At 43.5% G+C, this 13,092-nt stretch overlaps 1 protein-coding gene across 3 annotated transcripts in view; it reads left to right on the forward strand.

Annotated features, from left to right (window-relative positions):
- The window catches only part of KERA (keratocan), an 81,616-nt gene that overhangs the window by 15,528 nt on the left and 52,996 nt on the right, over nucleotides 1-13,092 (forward strand). For all 3 annotated transcript variants that reach the window (XM_068272775.1, XM_068272777.1, XM_068272776.1), the window contains exon 2: nucleotides 258-1,153. In XM_068272775.1, the coding sequence (XP_068128876.1) occupies nucleotides 258-1,153 (896 nt within the window). The remainder of the gene's footprint in view (nucleotides 1-257; nucleotides 1,154-13,092) is intronic.

Genomic DNA, 13,092 nt, shown 5'->3' on the forward strand with positions numbered 1-13,092 from the left:
GTATAGAATGTGAACTATCCCTGATTATCTTCTTACTTTAAACCATGAGAGTAACATGCCAGTAACTTAAAACAGGGCTAAATTGGGAATACAAATAAACTGCACAATTGATCAGAGACCTATTTTAAGACATTTTAACTACACAAAGTATGCTATAACACTTGAAGGTTTGAGATGCTATCTTTCTAGTTACATAATTGAGCACAACCTGAAATTTTCACCTGTACGTGAATGACATTTTTATTATTTTCTTTAAGGTTGACAATGGAAACACAAGTTACTTTCAGAACTTTTAAATGCTTTTTGGTGCTTTTTATCGTAAGTTTCTCCAAAACACAGGCTGATAATGACTACTTTGATTTGGAACCCGTTAGTTTAATTGCTGAAGACTGTCCTATGGAATGCTTTTGCCCTCCAAGCTTCCCAAGAGCTTTGTATTGTGAGAACAAAGGCCTGAAAGAGGTGCCTCCCATTCCTTCAAGAATTTGGTACCTATATTTGCACAATAATGCCATTGAAAAACTTAATGAAAAATCATTTCTGAATGCTACTCAAATAAGGTGGATTAATCTGAATAGAAATAAACTTACCAACGAAAAAATTGAGAAGAATTTTTTCAAAAACATGAAGAACCTACTTTATTTATTCCTAGAGGACAATGAACTAGGAGCTATACCAGCACCATTGCCAAGCAGCCTGGAGCAAGTCCGTTTGGCCAGGAATAAAATCTCAAAGATTCCTGAAGGTGTTTTCAGCAATTTAGAGAACCTGACTCTCTTGGATTTACACCATAACAAGCTCACAGATGGTTCTTTCCAGGCAGATGCTTTTAGAGGGCTCAAGAATCTGATTCAGCTGAATGTGGCAAAAAATTCACTCAAGAAGATGCCATCAGGCATTCCATCTAACACTGTACAGCTGTATTTAGATAACAATAACATTGAGGCTATACCCAATAACTACTTTAATAATGTACCTAAGATAGCTTTTCTTAGGTTAAACTACAACAAGTTATCAGATACCGGGGTCCCAGCAAATATATTTAATATCAGTTCTATGTTAGACTTGCAGTTGTCATACAATGAACTGTCTTCTGTGCCTACGGTCAATGGTCACCTGGAACGCCTTCATCTTGATCACAACAAGATAAAAAGTAAGTCAACTTCTTATGTTATGTTGAGAAACACTTAAGGTTCAATGTGTTATCTAGATCAGGGCTTCCCAACTATGTCCACAAGTACCAGAAACAGTGCATGCTTTTTAGAAAACCACAGACATTCACAGGTGAGGTATTTAGTAGGGATGGGACAAATCCACAATTTCTTCGAATCCGAATACGAATCCGAATCTAAAAAGGTTCTCGAATATCTCGAACCTTTCGAATCCTGAATCTAACGAATCCTGCGTTCCGTGGAATGGTTGCCCACAGTATAGGTAGGCAGGCTAGGTGCTCACACTATAGGTAGCTAGGTAAAGGTGCCTTCAGTATAGCTAGCTAGGCATAGGTGCCTTCAGTATAGCTAGCTAGGTATAGGTGCCTTCAGTATAGCTAGCTAGGTATAGGTGCCTTCAGTATAGCTAGCTAGGTATAGGTGTCTTCAGTATAGCTAGCTAGGCATAGGTGCCTTCAGTATAGCTAGCTAGGTAGGGGCCTTCAGTATAGCTAGGTATAGGGGCATTCAGTATAGCTAGGTATAGGGGCATTCAGTATAGCTAGGTATAGGGGCATTCAGTATAGCTAGGTATAGGGGCATTCAGTATAGCTAGTTAGGTATAGGGGCCCTCAGTATAGCTAGTTAGGTATAGGGGCATTCAGTATAGCTAGGTATAAGGGCATTCAGTATAGCTAGTTAGGTATAGGGGCCCTCAGTATAGCTAGTTAGGTATAGGGGCATTCAGTATAGCTAGTTAGGTATAGGGGCATTCAGTATAGCTAGTTAGGTATAGGGGCCCTTAGTATAGCTAGTTAGGTAAAAGGGCATTCAGTATAGCTAGGTATAAGGGGATTCAGTATAGCTAGTTTGGTATAGGGGACCTCAGTAGAGCTAGCCAGGTATAGGGGCCTTCAGTATAGCTAGGTATAGGGGCATTCAGTATAGCTAGTTAGGTATAGGGACCCTCAATATAGCTAGTTAGGTATAGGGGCATTCAGTGTAGCTAGATAGGTATAGGGACCCTCAGTATAGCTAGTTAGGTATAGGGACCCTCAGTATAGCTAGTTAGGTATAGGGGCATTTAGTGTAGCTAGTTAGGTATAGGGACCCTCAGTATAGCTAGGTATAGGGGCATTCAGTATAGCTAGTTAGGTATAGGGACCCTCAGTATAGCTAGTTAGGTATAGGGGCATTCAGTATAGCTAGTTAGGTATAGGGGCCCTCAGTATAGCTAGTTAGGTATAGGGGCATTCAGTATAGCTAGTTAGGTATAGGGACCCTCAGTATAGCTAGTTAGGTATAGGGGCATTCAGTATAGCTAGTTAGGTATAGGGGCCCTCAGTATAGCTAGTTAGGTATAGGGGCATGCAGTATAGCTAGTTAGGTATAGGGACCCTCAGTATAGCTAGTTAGGTATAGGGACCCTCAGTATAGCTAGTTAGGTATAGGGACCATCAGTGTAGCTAGTTAGGTATAGGGACCCTCAGTGTAGCTAGCTAGGGTACCCCTCCCTCTGTGCACCTCTTCTGCTCACCCCCTACAAAGAAAAAAAAAGCATCGGCTCACCTAACAAGGGGATCCAGCGCCAAATCCCGCTACATCCCCCGCTCGTCCTCTTCCGATCCCCCGCTCGCCCTATTCTGACCCCCCCGCGCCTCCTCCGCTCGCCCCTTGCATAGATGTGAGCATTGGCTCACCTAACACCTGCCCTGGATTCCCTACCTGCCGCCAGCGCAGCGCCGCAGACCTCTTGTTTCCTCCTCTATTCCCTCTAGTAACCGCCCGGCGCTTCAGTGATGACGCGATGCAAAAGCGGATCCCTAGGGGGAACAGAGGAGGAAACAAGAGGTCTGCGGCTCTGCGCTGGCGGCAGGTAGGGAATCCAGGGCAGGTGTTAGGTGAGCCAATGCTCACATCTATACAAGCGGCGAGCGGAGGAGGCGCGGGGGGGTCGGAATAGGACGAGCGGGGGATCGGCGGTTGCGCGGGGATGCAGCGGGATTCGGCGGATTCGTTTAGGGGAAAATTGCGTCGGGATTCGAATCCACGAATCTCGAATATTTCTCAATATTCGAGGGATTCGTGGATTCGCCGGATTCGCCGTCCCACCCCTAGTATTTAGTGTCTCAGCAGAGCTGATTAACTACCTCAGTGGATTTTTACAAAACATGGACTGTTGGTGGTACTTGAGAACAGGGTTGGGAAGCCTTGATCTAGGCAATGATACCTTTTTTTTTTACCAGGAATCTTGGTCAAAGGTGTATTTAGTCAAGAATTTCCAAAGATAGTGTGATCAAAGTGCCTTTTTACAAGTAAAGTGAGGTTTAATGCCACTGGTAATCAATAATCCTTAGTTTAAAATATTACCGTTCTGTAGTACTTAAGAAGTTGCTTGTATGTCACAGAATTAAAGGGTCTCTAAAGTAAACAAAATGTACCCAGTTTAACTCAGCTAAGGCTTCTTCTAGCCCCTGTAGTTGTTCTGGTCCCTCCCCGTCATTCCATGCTCCTTCACTCAGCAGCTGTGCCCCTCCAAAATCTGGCCAACTCAGCCAGCCAATGGCTACTGTACATGTGTGCCACCAAGCATGCTCCTCCTCGATAGTACTCCCATGGCCACGAGCATCCAACGCATACACAATTGCAATTTTTACTGTGCAAGCACAGAACACACCCAGCCATGGGACCAGTCCAGGATCAATAAAGGCATGTGGGCAAGGATGCATATGCAGCTTTCGAAAGAAACAGCATGATAAAGTGGTAAGTATGATTTCAGACTGTATCTAAACCAAAGAATAGGTGTATTCAGGACTAAAGGTTAACAGCACTGTGCTGTCATGTGACCAGGTAGACAGAAGTTGTAGCACCAATTTCCCAACAGCCTCCTTCTTGATTTAAATATTGCAATACCATACTTATTTATCATTTGTAATACATCTTCTCTTCTCTGTGGTTCAAATAGGGCTGAAACAGCTGTGTTACTTTGATCAGATGACAAAAGTATCATATGTAAAGTAGTAGGGATCACTGGTTCTTTAGCAACAGTGAAACCGGAGCGAAGCACAATCCCATTATTGATTCCATTATTCCCCTTCTCACCCTGCCAGCCAGAAGCCACTCCATCATCCTCCTTTGTGCTGTTGTCCCATCTCCATAGAAACAGATGCGTCCCTTGGCTGCAGCCAACTAGCCATGGGATGTGCTGTACACCGCTTGTGCACCACAGTGTTGTCAAGGGATCAAGCATGATCCTGATGGGTGACAATGATTGAGCATATGTCGGTACCTTAATTTTGTACAGTAGAACTAGTGAACAATCCTTTTGCTTCCTGAATGGGTCATAAGTGGCAACTGATCAAGAAAGCCCCCAAAGTCAAATTCCATGCTCACTGGGGGAGATTTATCAACGCATTACCAACAGTTTTTTCTTCTTAATCCTAGGTAATAGTGGCAATTTAGCATGACGTTCTAGAGCTGCACTACAGTTAAGAAAAGTGCAAATCCATCCTTAACTAATGCAAATTAAGAAGTGCTTGATAGCAGTTCTACAGATGTAGAACTGCTGGCTAGACATGATTGTAGAGTGCAGGCTGTACATGATTTGGGATGTGCTCCTCTCACCTGCTGAATTCCTCCTCAGAGCCTGCTGCTATCAACACAGCGGGTGTGTTGGTTACCTCAGCAACAGCAATTCCTCTCACACACTGCACTGTCTGAGAGACCTTCATAGCTTCTCCTATTATACAACAGTTACAACAGTTTTAGAAGGAATCTGCACTATCTACTGATTGCTTAAGATGCCTGAGACAGTTCTGCGTAGATTTCTAAAAACCGACTAATATTTTGTCTCAGACACTCTTGATAAATCTGGCCCACTGTCTTTACATTCTAAAAGGAATTTATTGCTAACGAGCCAGTCCCATCAGATTTGCAGGTTTAATACAGCCCAGATAAAGAACATAGCTGGTAACCTGACCTGTGTACTTCAGAAAACACAGGTAGGTAAGGACATGCTGCTGATTATGATGAACATATCAGCAGCACACTGATGGGTCATCCCTGTGGCCTCTCCTCGTGTAAGGATGGTTGCATTATACCATTGGCAACACATATGATTACTTGAGACATATGATAATAGTAATGCCAGCTGTTACCTGTTATTCATTTAAAGCGGACCTCCACTGTAAATTCCAAGGTGAAAAAAGCCAAAATTATCCTCACAATGACTGTTCCCCCTCTTTTTTTTACCCAGTAATGTCTGACTGCTTCATTAGGCAGCAGACAAACACTGTGGCAGCTCTGAAATGCACCATACTGTGGCTGGCACAACACCACTTCTCTCTTCACCTCTTCTCTCTGAGATGCTGGCACAGGTAGAAGCAGAGTACCCCTCAGGCCACACTATGAGGCTCCTCCCAACCACAGATAACACAATCTCTTAGCAGTCTTTCTAAAGGCAGAAAACTGCCATGGCAGTTTTTCAAGATGGGGGGGGGGGGGGCGCTAACCAAGAAGACCTGGTCAGTAAGAGCTGGTCCACACTAGACACAGTTGCAGGATGGACACTGCAGTCCGGATCAGGGGAAGTACCCACCGTACTGCAAACTGATGAAAGTGCATCAGTTTTGCATCAGTTTCCGTTCAGGTTTTTCCCTGACAGAAAACGTCTCCATCATTAGGAAGGAGTGGGAGGATTTTTTTGGGCCAATCATAAAGCTTAGGCTATCCGTTTTAACATCTGTTTTTTGCCTGTGGAGCTGGAGATGCGTTTTCTCATTGCTTTCACTACCCCTTGCGTGTATCCATGGTCCTGATCCGTTGCGTGAAAATGCAGCAGATCCGGACCTTACGTTCAGGTTTTGAAAACGGATCCCCGCAAACGCAGACGGATCCGTTTTTTACTTGGGTGAGGCTGGCTGCTATTATCAACATTAGTATCCGGAACTCCGTTTTTCATCCGGTTTGAAAAACGCAGCCACGGATATGTTTCCGGACCTAGTGTGGACTAGCTCTAAGTAGTCAGTAGTAGTCAGTTTTTAGACTTTTTTCCCTACTACTCTGTTGTAACTTCTGCTACTTGTGCTGATACAGTAGAATGGGTTTTATTTTTACACTAGAGGTCCACAAATCATGTCTTATTTTGTAAACTGGTGTGTTACTTGGACATAATTTTTAATGTATTCTTGACTGTGTTGAAACATTTAAAACTTCTGTTAGGTTTGTATTGTTGTGTCCACATTAAGGAGGGTTTCGCTCAGCCAGGAAGTGATGAAAACCTCAGTAAGAGCACAGAGGGTAATAAAAATCTCATAGCTGCCACTCCTCCCCATCCCAACTAGATGTTTTCATTGTATTACCAATGGAAAAATTGTAGCTCACTTTGTGTTCTGGGTGACTCTGTGTTTAGGACAGAGAGGGGCAAATCTCCCTAGTCAAAACCCAGACAACAGAGTTTGCCAGTAACCTTTACCGTTCCATATTCCAACACTAAAATAAAACATTTGAACTGAATTTCTGCTTACATACTAAGTACTGCATTTGATCTACTTTATTTTAAGAAGTGTTATGATGTACTTAAACAATGGATGTCCTAGATGAAACTATTGCAAAGTAAAACAGGATTTCCCATGGCAAACAGATAGAATTTCTTTCCTGTTAAAGGTCAGTACAGCCAACTAATATTTCAGTACAGACTGATGCCAGTGTGTTGTTAGCTGAAGTCATACTTCTGTGTTCTGGTTATGAAGTAATTCTTAAAGAGGAACTCCAGAGAAAATAGTGTAATAAAAAGTGCTTAATTTTTTTTTACAATAATTATGTATAAATGATTTAGTCAGTGTTTGCTCATTGTAAAATCTTTTCTCTCCCTGATTTACATTCAGACATTTATCACATGGTGACATTTTTACTGCTGGCAGATGATGTCACTGGAAGGAAATGCTGCTTGCCGTTTTTGGCAGTTGGAAACAGCTGTTATTTCCCACAATGAAACAAGACTCCCACAGTGTGATGTCAGGATCTCCAGGGGCAAAAACAGGATTTTCAAGGGAGGGGGATTCCTGACAGGTCTCCCTCAGCCACACACAGTACAGTATAATAATGACATCATGCTTGGTACACATAATGCAACTTCCAGTCCGACTGACAGGATCTGACAATTATTTCATAAATGTCTGATCTGCTGCTCCCGATTGACAACGGATTGATCAGGAGCAGTTTGAATCCAGATAATAATGAGGACAGGCGATATTGGTAATGAATGGGAAAGCGAAGCATTCACACAGCAGGGCACAGGGCTGTCCTCATACCTGACTCTGTTATGTTCCCCAGAGCTGCTCCATGCTCTGTACACACGTTGCTAGTCCATGCTCTGTACCCGGGTCTGAGGGGGTATTCTGGGCAGCTGTAATCCCCCCTGCGTTTGCCTATGACCTCAGAGCTGTGAGGTGCTGACATCACACTGTGGGAGGGGTATCACCACAAAATCAACCATACAGAGCTCCCTGCCCCCTGATGATCCGTTTGAGAAAAGGAAGACATTTCTCATGGGAAAGGGGGTATCAGCTGGGTGTACTTTGGAATAGTTAATAGTTAATTTCCTGAACATCACTTTCTCATTAAGTTCAATTTGGGATGGGATTGGGATGAAGTTCAATTCTTGGTTATGGTTTCTATTTAACATTCATAAAGTAATTATACATGATTTAACACAATTTCCTCAAAGTTAGCTTATTTCAGCTGTAATTGTCATTCATGGTCATGTGACCATTACAAGCCTCCACTCATCATCCCCACATTGTTTGGAGAAGGGTTTGTTACCTCTAATGCATTTTACATATGCTAGATAATCCTCGGCGGAGAGGATCGTTCTGCGCTGTCTCTAATCTAGCAGGTCATCAACTGTCCCATGATGCTGGTTAAATCCAAAATTACAAGGGATAAAGGAGAGCATTATCTTCCTTTTCTTCCTGTGCTACAGGGCCTCACTCGCTTGTGCGCCTCCGGTTGTCCCACCACTCCTCACTGAAATGTCACCCTAATGATCAATCCACCATTGACAAGGCTGATGGCTTAAAGAGAAACATATAGTACATTATGGAGACCCATTTGTATGTTAACTATGTTTACATTTATTATTCTGGCTTCAGCATCAGAAACACTTCCTATATCTATATATTGCTGTGTATTGGTATGCAATCCCGCCCTTTCTGTGGTGTTTAGCCTGCACATAGTGATGCACCTTGCCAGCAGTAAAGATGTCGCCACCTGTGATAAATTTAAGAATGCAAGTCAGGGTGAAGAAAAAATTTACAATGAATAAACTTTGATTAAATGATTTATAAACAAATATTGTAAAAAATAAGCAATTGTATTCGTTCTGTAGTAATATTCAGGACAGTTCCTCTTTAAGGCTTATAACACAGTACTACATATGTATATATGCTAATGATAGAGGGAGTGACCTGGATTACCCAGAATGCCAGTGTGTCTGACCTTGCTTGGCACTCTGAATCGCAAACAGGTATCTGAGTGTCATCGCTTGACTACAAAAATCATAGCTTAAATAAGGTAAATGTAATTTTTTGTTTTAAGAAGCACTTACAGTCGATAGTAATTCAGAGGCTGGGTGTGCTTTGGAATAGTTACCTAATTTCCTGAAAATCACTTTCTCAGGGAAACAACCATTAAGTTCAATTTCTGTGTTATAAATCCTTAATGAATGTAATTTCTTAAGGCCTGTACCCACAATGCAATTTTCCCGTTGATTTTTTAGTTGACAGGCGATGCTTTGAGCAACAAGCGATCGTTTCCATGTATTAGTGACGTGGGTACATCAGGCAAACGTCGTTTTAGCACCGTGCAGCGATGACGACTGCCACAGCGGATCAGATCTTTAAGATCCCTGACGACTCTGCGCAAAGTACTGCCATTGCTTGATTTCCTGTTCGCACGTGTCGTGCATATCCACCAGCCAGAAGATGGATAGTGGAACGCTCATCGTGAGGGGGGCATCACTGGATCCATCTGCTGTCAGGTGATAAGTGTTCAGCTTTAGACTTACAGGCCTCATACTTATTTCAAGCCAGCTCCCTTATCTGCAATGAGACTTGGGCTGAGCTTCGCGTTCCTTGAAGTAATAGTAAGCAGGTGTTAGGCTGTCTGATAGATTCCCTCTCAGCAACGTTTTCTTCCTATGTAAACTATGAACAGATTATAAGTCTGTCCTTATGTCAGGTTTCATTTATCATACTGTCTTAAGTGAAACCGTTTGAATTGCCCCAAGAAAAACACTCAGACTCAAATTGTCATTTTCTATACAGATTTAAATTTGATTGGTTACTTTAGGGCAATACTGAGTTTTTAATAAATGAAGCCTGCTGTGAGTTTCACATTGCAGTGGAAGCTAAAGCTAGAGCCTGTCTTGAGCATTGGGCTGAAACAATTTATTGTACCTGTACACGTGCACTAATGAGATCACTGCAAGTCACAACAAATCACGGTGCTTGGAGCTAGCTTTAAAGCAAACCTGAACTAAAAATTAAAAGTCAAAATAAACATACACATGTCATACTTACCTCCCGTGTAGTCTGCTAATCAATCTCTTCCTCAGTAGAGCCTAGTCCACCAGGCCATCCAGGCGGTCGCCTGGAGTGCTGTGTAGGGGGGGAGGCGCCAGATGGTGTGTCACCAGGAAGTTAACTGGCTTGCGGCGCACCCGGCGGAGTCTGTGGGTTCCGGCAGGCAGAGTAGGGCTGCGGAAAAATGGCGTCTGAAGCCCTGCACTGGAGACTATTTGTGTTTCCAGTGCAGGGCTTTGGGCGCCACTTTCCCGTAGTCCTGTTCTGCCTGTCAGCACGGGAGTTTTTCAGCTGGAGTTGCTGCAAGAGATCATCGGGGGAGCTGCTGTGCATGTTCCAGAGGGTGGCAGAGAGAGCAGTCTTCTGCAGGTGAGTAAATGTTTTTTTGCCACTTACAGGTGCAGCGCTATCAGGGGGAAGTAATGGGGGGGGGAAGCCCTGCCTGTGTATTTTCTGGTGAAACACTGCCCGCATTTAGGTGCATTTTCTAGTGAAACGCTGCCTGCATTTAGGTGTATTTTTTGGTGAAACGCTTCCGCAATACGTGTGTTTTCTGGTGAAATGCTGCTGCAATAAGTGCATTTTCTAGTAAAACCCTGCCGCATTCTGATTATTTTCTGAAGAAATGCTGCTGCATTAGGGTTATTATTTTCTGGTGAAACGCTTCAGCAATATGTTTATTTTCTTGTGAAACACTGCCGCATTATGATTATTTTCATGGGCCCGGGCCACTGTGATCATTGGAATTCTCTGATCTCCACTGATATGATATCACTATTGAGAGTAGAATAGGGATTGGCTATGAAAAATGGCCAGAAGCAGCCCCCTGTTTGGCTGTAACTCAGCCAATCAGAGGGCTGCTTTCCTACACACTGTCCATCCAGCCTGCACATCCTGCTCTCTATTCTCCCTCTGCACTGGCAATAACATCAGGTGAGGGATTGGGCACAGTGGTGTAGCTAAGGAGCTGTGGGCCCCGATGCAAGTTTTATATGGGCCCTCCAAGTACTCTATACCTAACAATTGATGCGGCGCACCAAAACCTGCCAAGGACATCCATGGTGTCAGAGTTGCAAGAAGGGGATGGGAAAAAGCTTGTTAATGATTATTATCATTTAAAGCATCTATAGAAGTGATTATTATGAACACAGGACCAATAGAGAGCTAATACTGCAGTTGAGGGAGGGCCCCTCTGGCCCACGGGCCCCAATGCGGTCGCAACCTCTGCACCCCCCATTGCTACGCCCCTGATTGGGCAGGAGAATAAACCTCTAGAGGTGGACATTAAAGTGAATGGAAACCCGTATTAAAAAAAAAAAAAGTCAGATACTCACCTTAGGAGAGGGAGGCTCTGGCTCCGATAGAGCATTACCTCTCCTCTCCCAGTCCCAGTTGTTGTCCTGGCTCCCCCGTAGCAGTATTCGACCGTTTCGGTCAAATACCGCGGTCTCCCGGCCGAAGGGAGGCTTCGGAAATGCTTCGGGAGCCCGAGTGCTCCCGAAGACGGGTCGCTCTGCATTGCCCTTATGACGCACTTATGACGCATTCGCATTTGCGCTGCCTGTCTTCGGGAGGACTCGGCTCCCAAAGACTTCCAAAGTCCCCTCGGTGGGGGATGTGAGCCAGCGCAGCACCGGGGGCACCGCCAGAGGAGAGGGATGGCTCAATAGGACCGAGCCTTCCCTCTCCTTAGGTGAGTATCTGACTTTTTTTTTATTTAATAACCAATTCCCATTAGCTTTAATGGGCAAAAGTTGTGCAAAAGTTGTGCAGTTCAGTTCGGCTGTCAAATGGCCATGTAGTGTGCCACAAATAGTGTGCCACTTCCACATGCAAACCATTCCACTTCTTATCTTTCTGACAGCAGGGATCCTAGAGGCAGGAAGTCATTATCCCATCTCCTTGGTTAGTTTAAAGGAGTTATCAGGCAAAAAAAAATGAGTTTCACTTACCTGGGGCTTCTAGCAGCTCCATGCAGCCATCCTGTGCCCTTGTAGTCACTCACTGCTGCTCCAGTCCCCCGCCGCCAGCTAGTTTTGTCGGCAAAAACAAAACTAGCTGGCGGCGGGGGACTGGAGCAGCAGTGAGTGACTACAAGGGCACAGGATGGCTGCATGGGTCTGCTAGAAGCCCCAGGTAAGTGAAACTTTTTTTTTGCCTGATAATTCCTTTAAGAAGTTAAAGACATTCACATATCTACAAAACAGTTCTTTATGCCTGTCATAAATGTAACCTCTAGCTACAGATGGAATTATTGCACTGCAGCTTTCTGATTGTTTGCAGACGGACACGGTCTGTGCTGTCTTCTGTTAATACCTAATGCTTCTATACTGACTATGAATAAGTGAATGTGAGGCCACTGTGAACTTTCTGGTAGGGGTTAGCAATGGAACAAAAATTAAAAATGAATAAAGAATGCATACCTTTATCTGTCTGTCTACAGTGCTGGAAAACTGTAGTTGCCTCTTCCTCATTGCCTATGTGACAGTGTGTTCTTAATTATAAATGATATTTAACAAGCTTTACATTTAAACGAGTCCTTCATTTTTATTTAAATGTATCCTCTGCCCCAATAGTTTTGCCACACATCTATAAATACATAGAGTCCAGTTTAAACATTGAATGGCATGGCTAATAAGCTTACTCTGCTTTCCCTGCTACGCAGGTGGGCCTCCTTTGATGCACAGAAAGCAGAACTTGTTTGCAAATCAATTCAAACAAAACCTTTAAATCAAATTAACATGTACCTTACATGGGTGACTAATGTAACAGCTGCACAGACGCTCAAAGACAATTTTTTTTTATTTTTTTTTACTCATAGCTACCTCTGACTGAACAGGTAATGATGCAATGGCTGTTTCCAGCATTGTGGTGGATTCAATTAAGATTTTACACACAACATTGCATTGGTTTTGGATAAGTGGGGAGGTAGGATACCAAGAAGGGAAACCAAGAAATGACAAGTCTTTATTATATATTTTATATTATATATTTTGTCAAAAATGTAATCCTGCTTTAAAGGGAGCAAGGCCAGTAGAGAGATGGATATGGATGCTGCCATACTTATTTCATTTTAAAGAACGTCACATGCCTGTCAGTTTTGGCTTCAGTCGTTTGACTGCAGTAGTATCTGAATCACACACCTGTAAACAAGCATGCAGCTAATATAGCCAGATTGTAATCATAGCACTCAATGCTCATATTCATTCTTGGTCACTAACTGAAAGTTTTAGAGGCACTGTCTCAGTAGGAAAGCCTGGTGATTGACATACACAGGAGCATAGTGGTTAGCTCTCTCGCCTTGCAGCACTGGGTCCCCAGTTCAAATCCCAGCCAGGGCACTATCTGCAAGGAGTTTG

This window comes from Hyperolius riggenbachi, chromosome 3, assembly GCF_040937935.1.
Source record: "Hyperolius riggenbachi isolate aHypRig1 chromosome 3, aHypRig1.pri, whole genome shotgun sequence".
NCBI lineage: Eukaryota > Metazoa > Chordata > Amphibia > Anura > Hyperoliidae > Hyperolius > Hyperolius riggenbachi.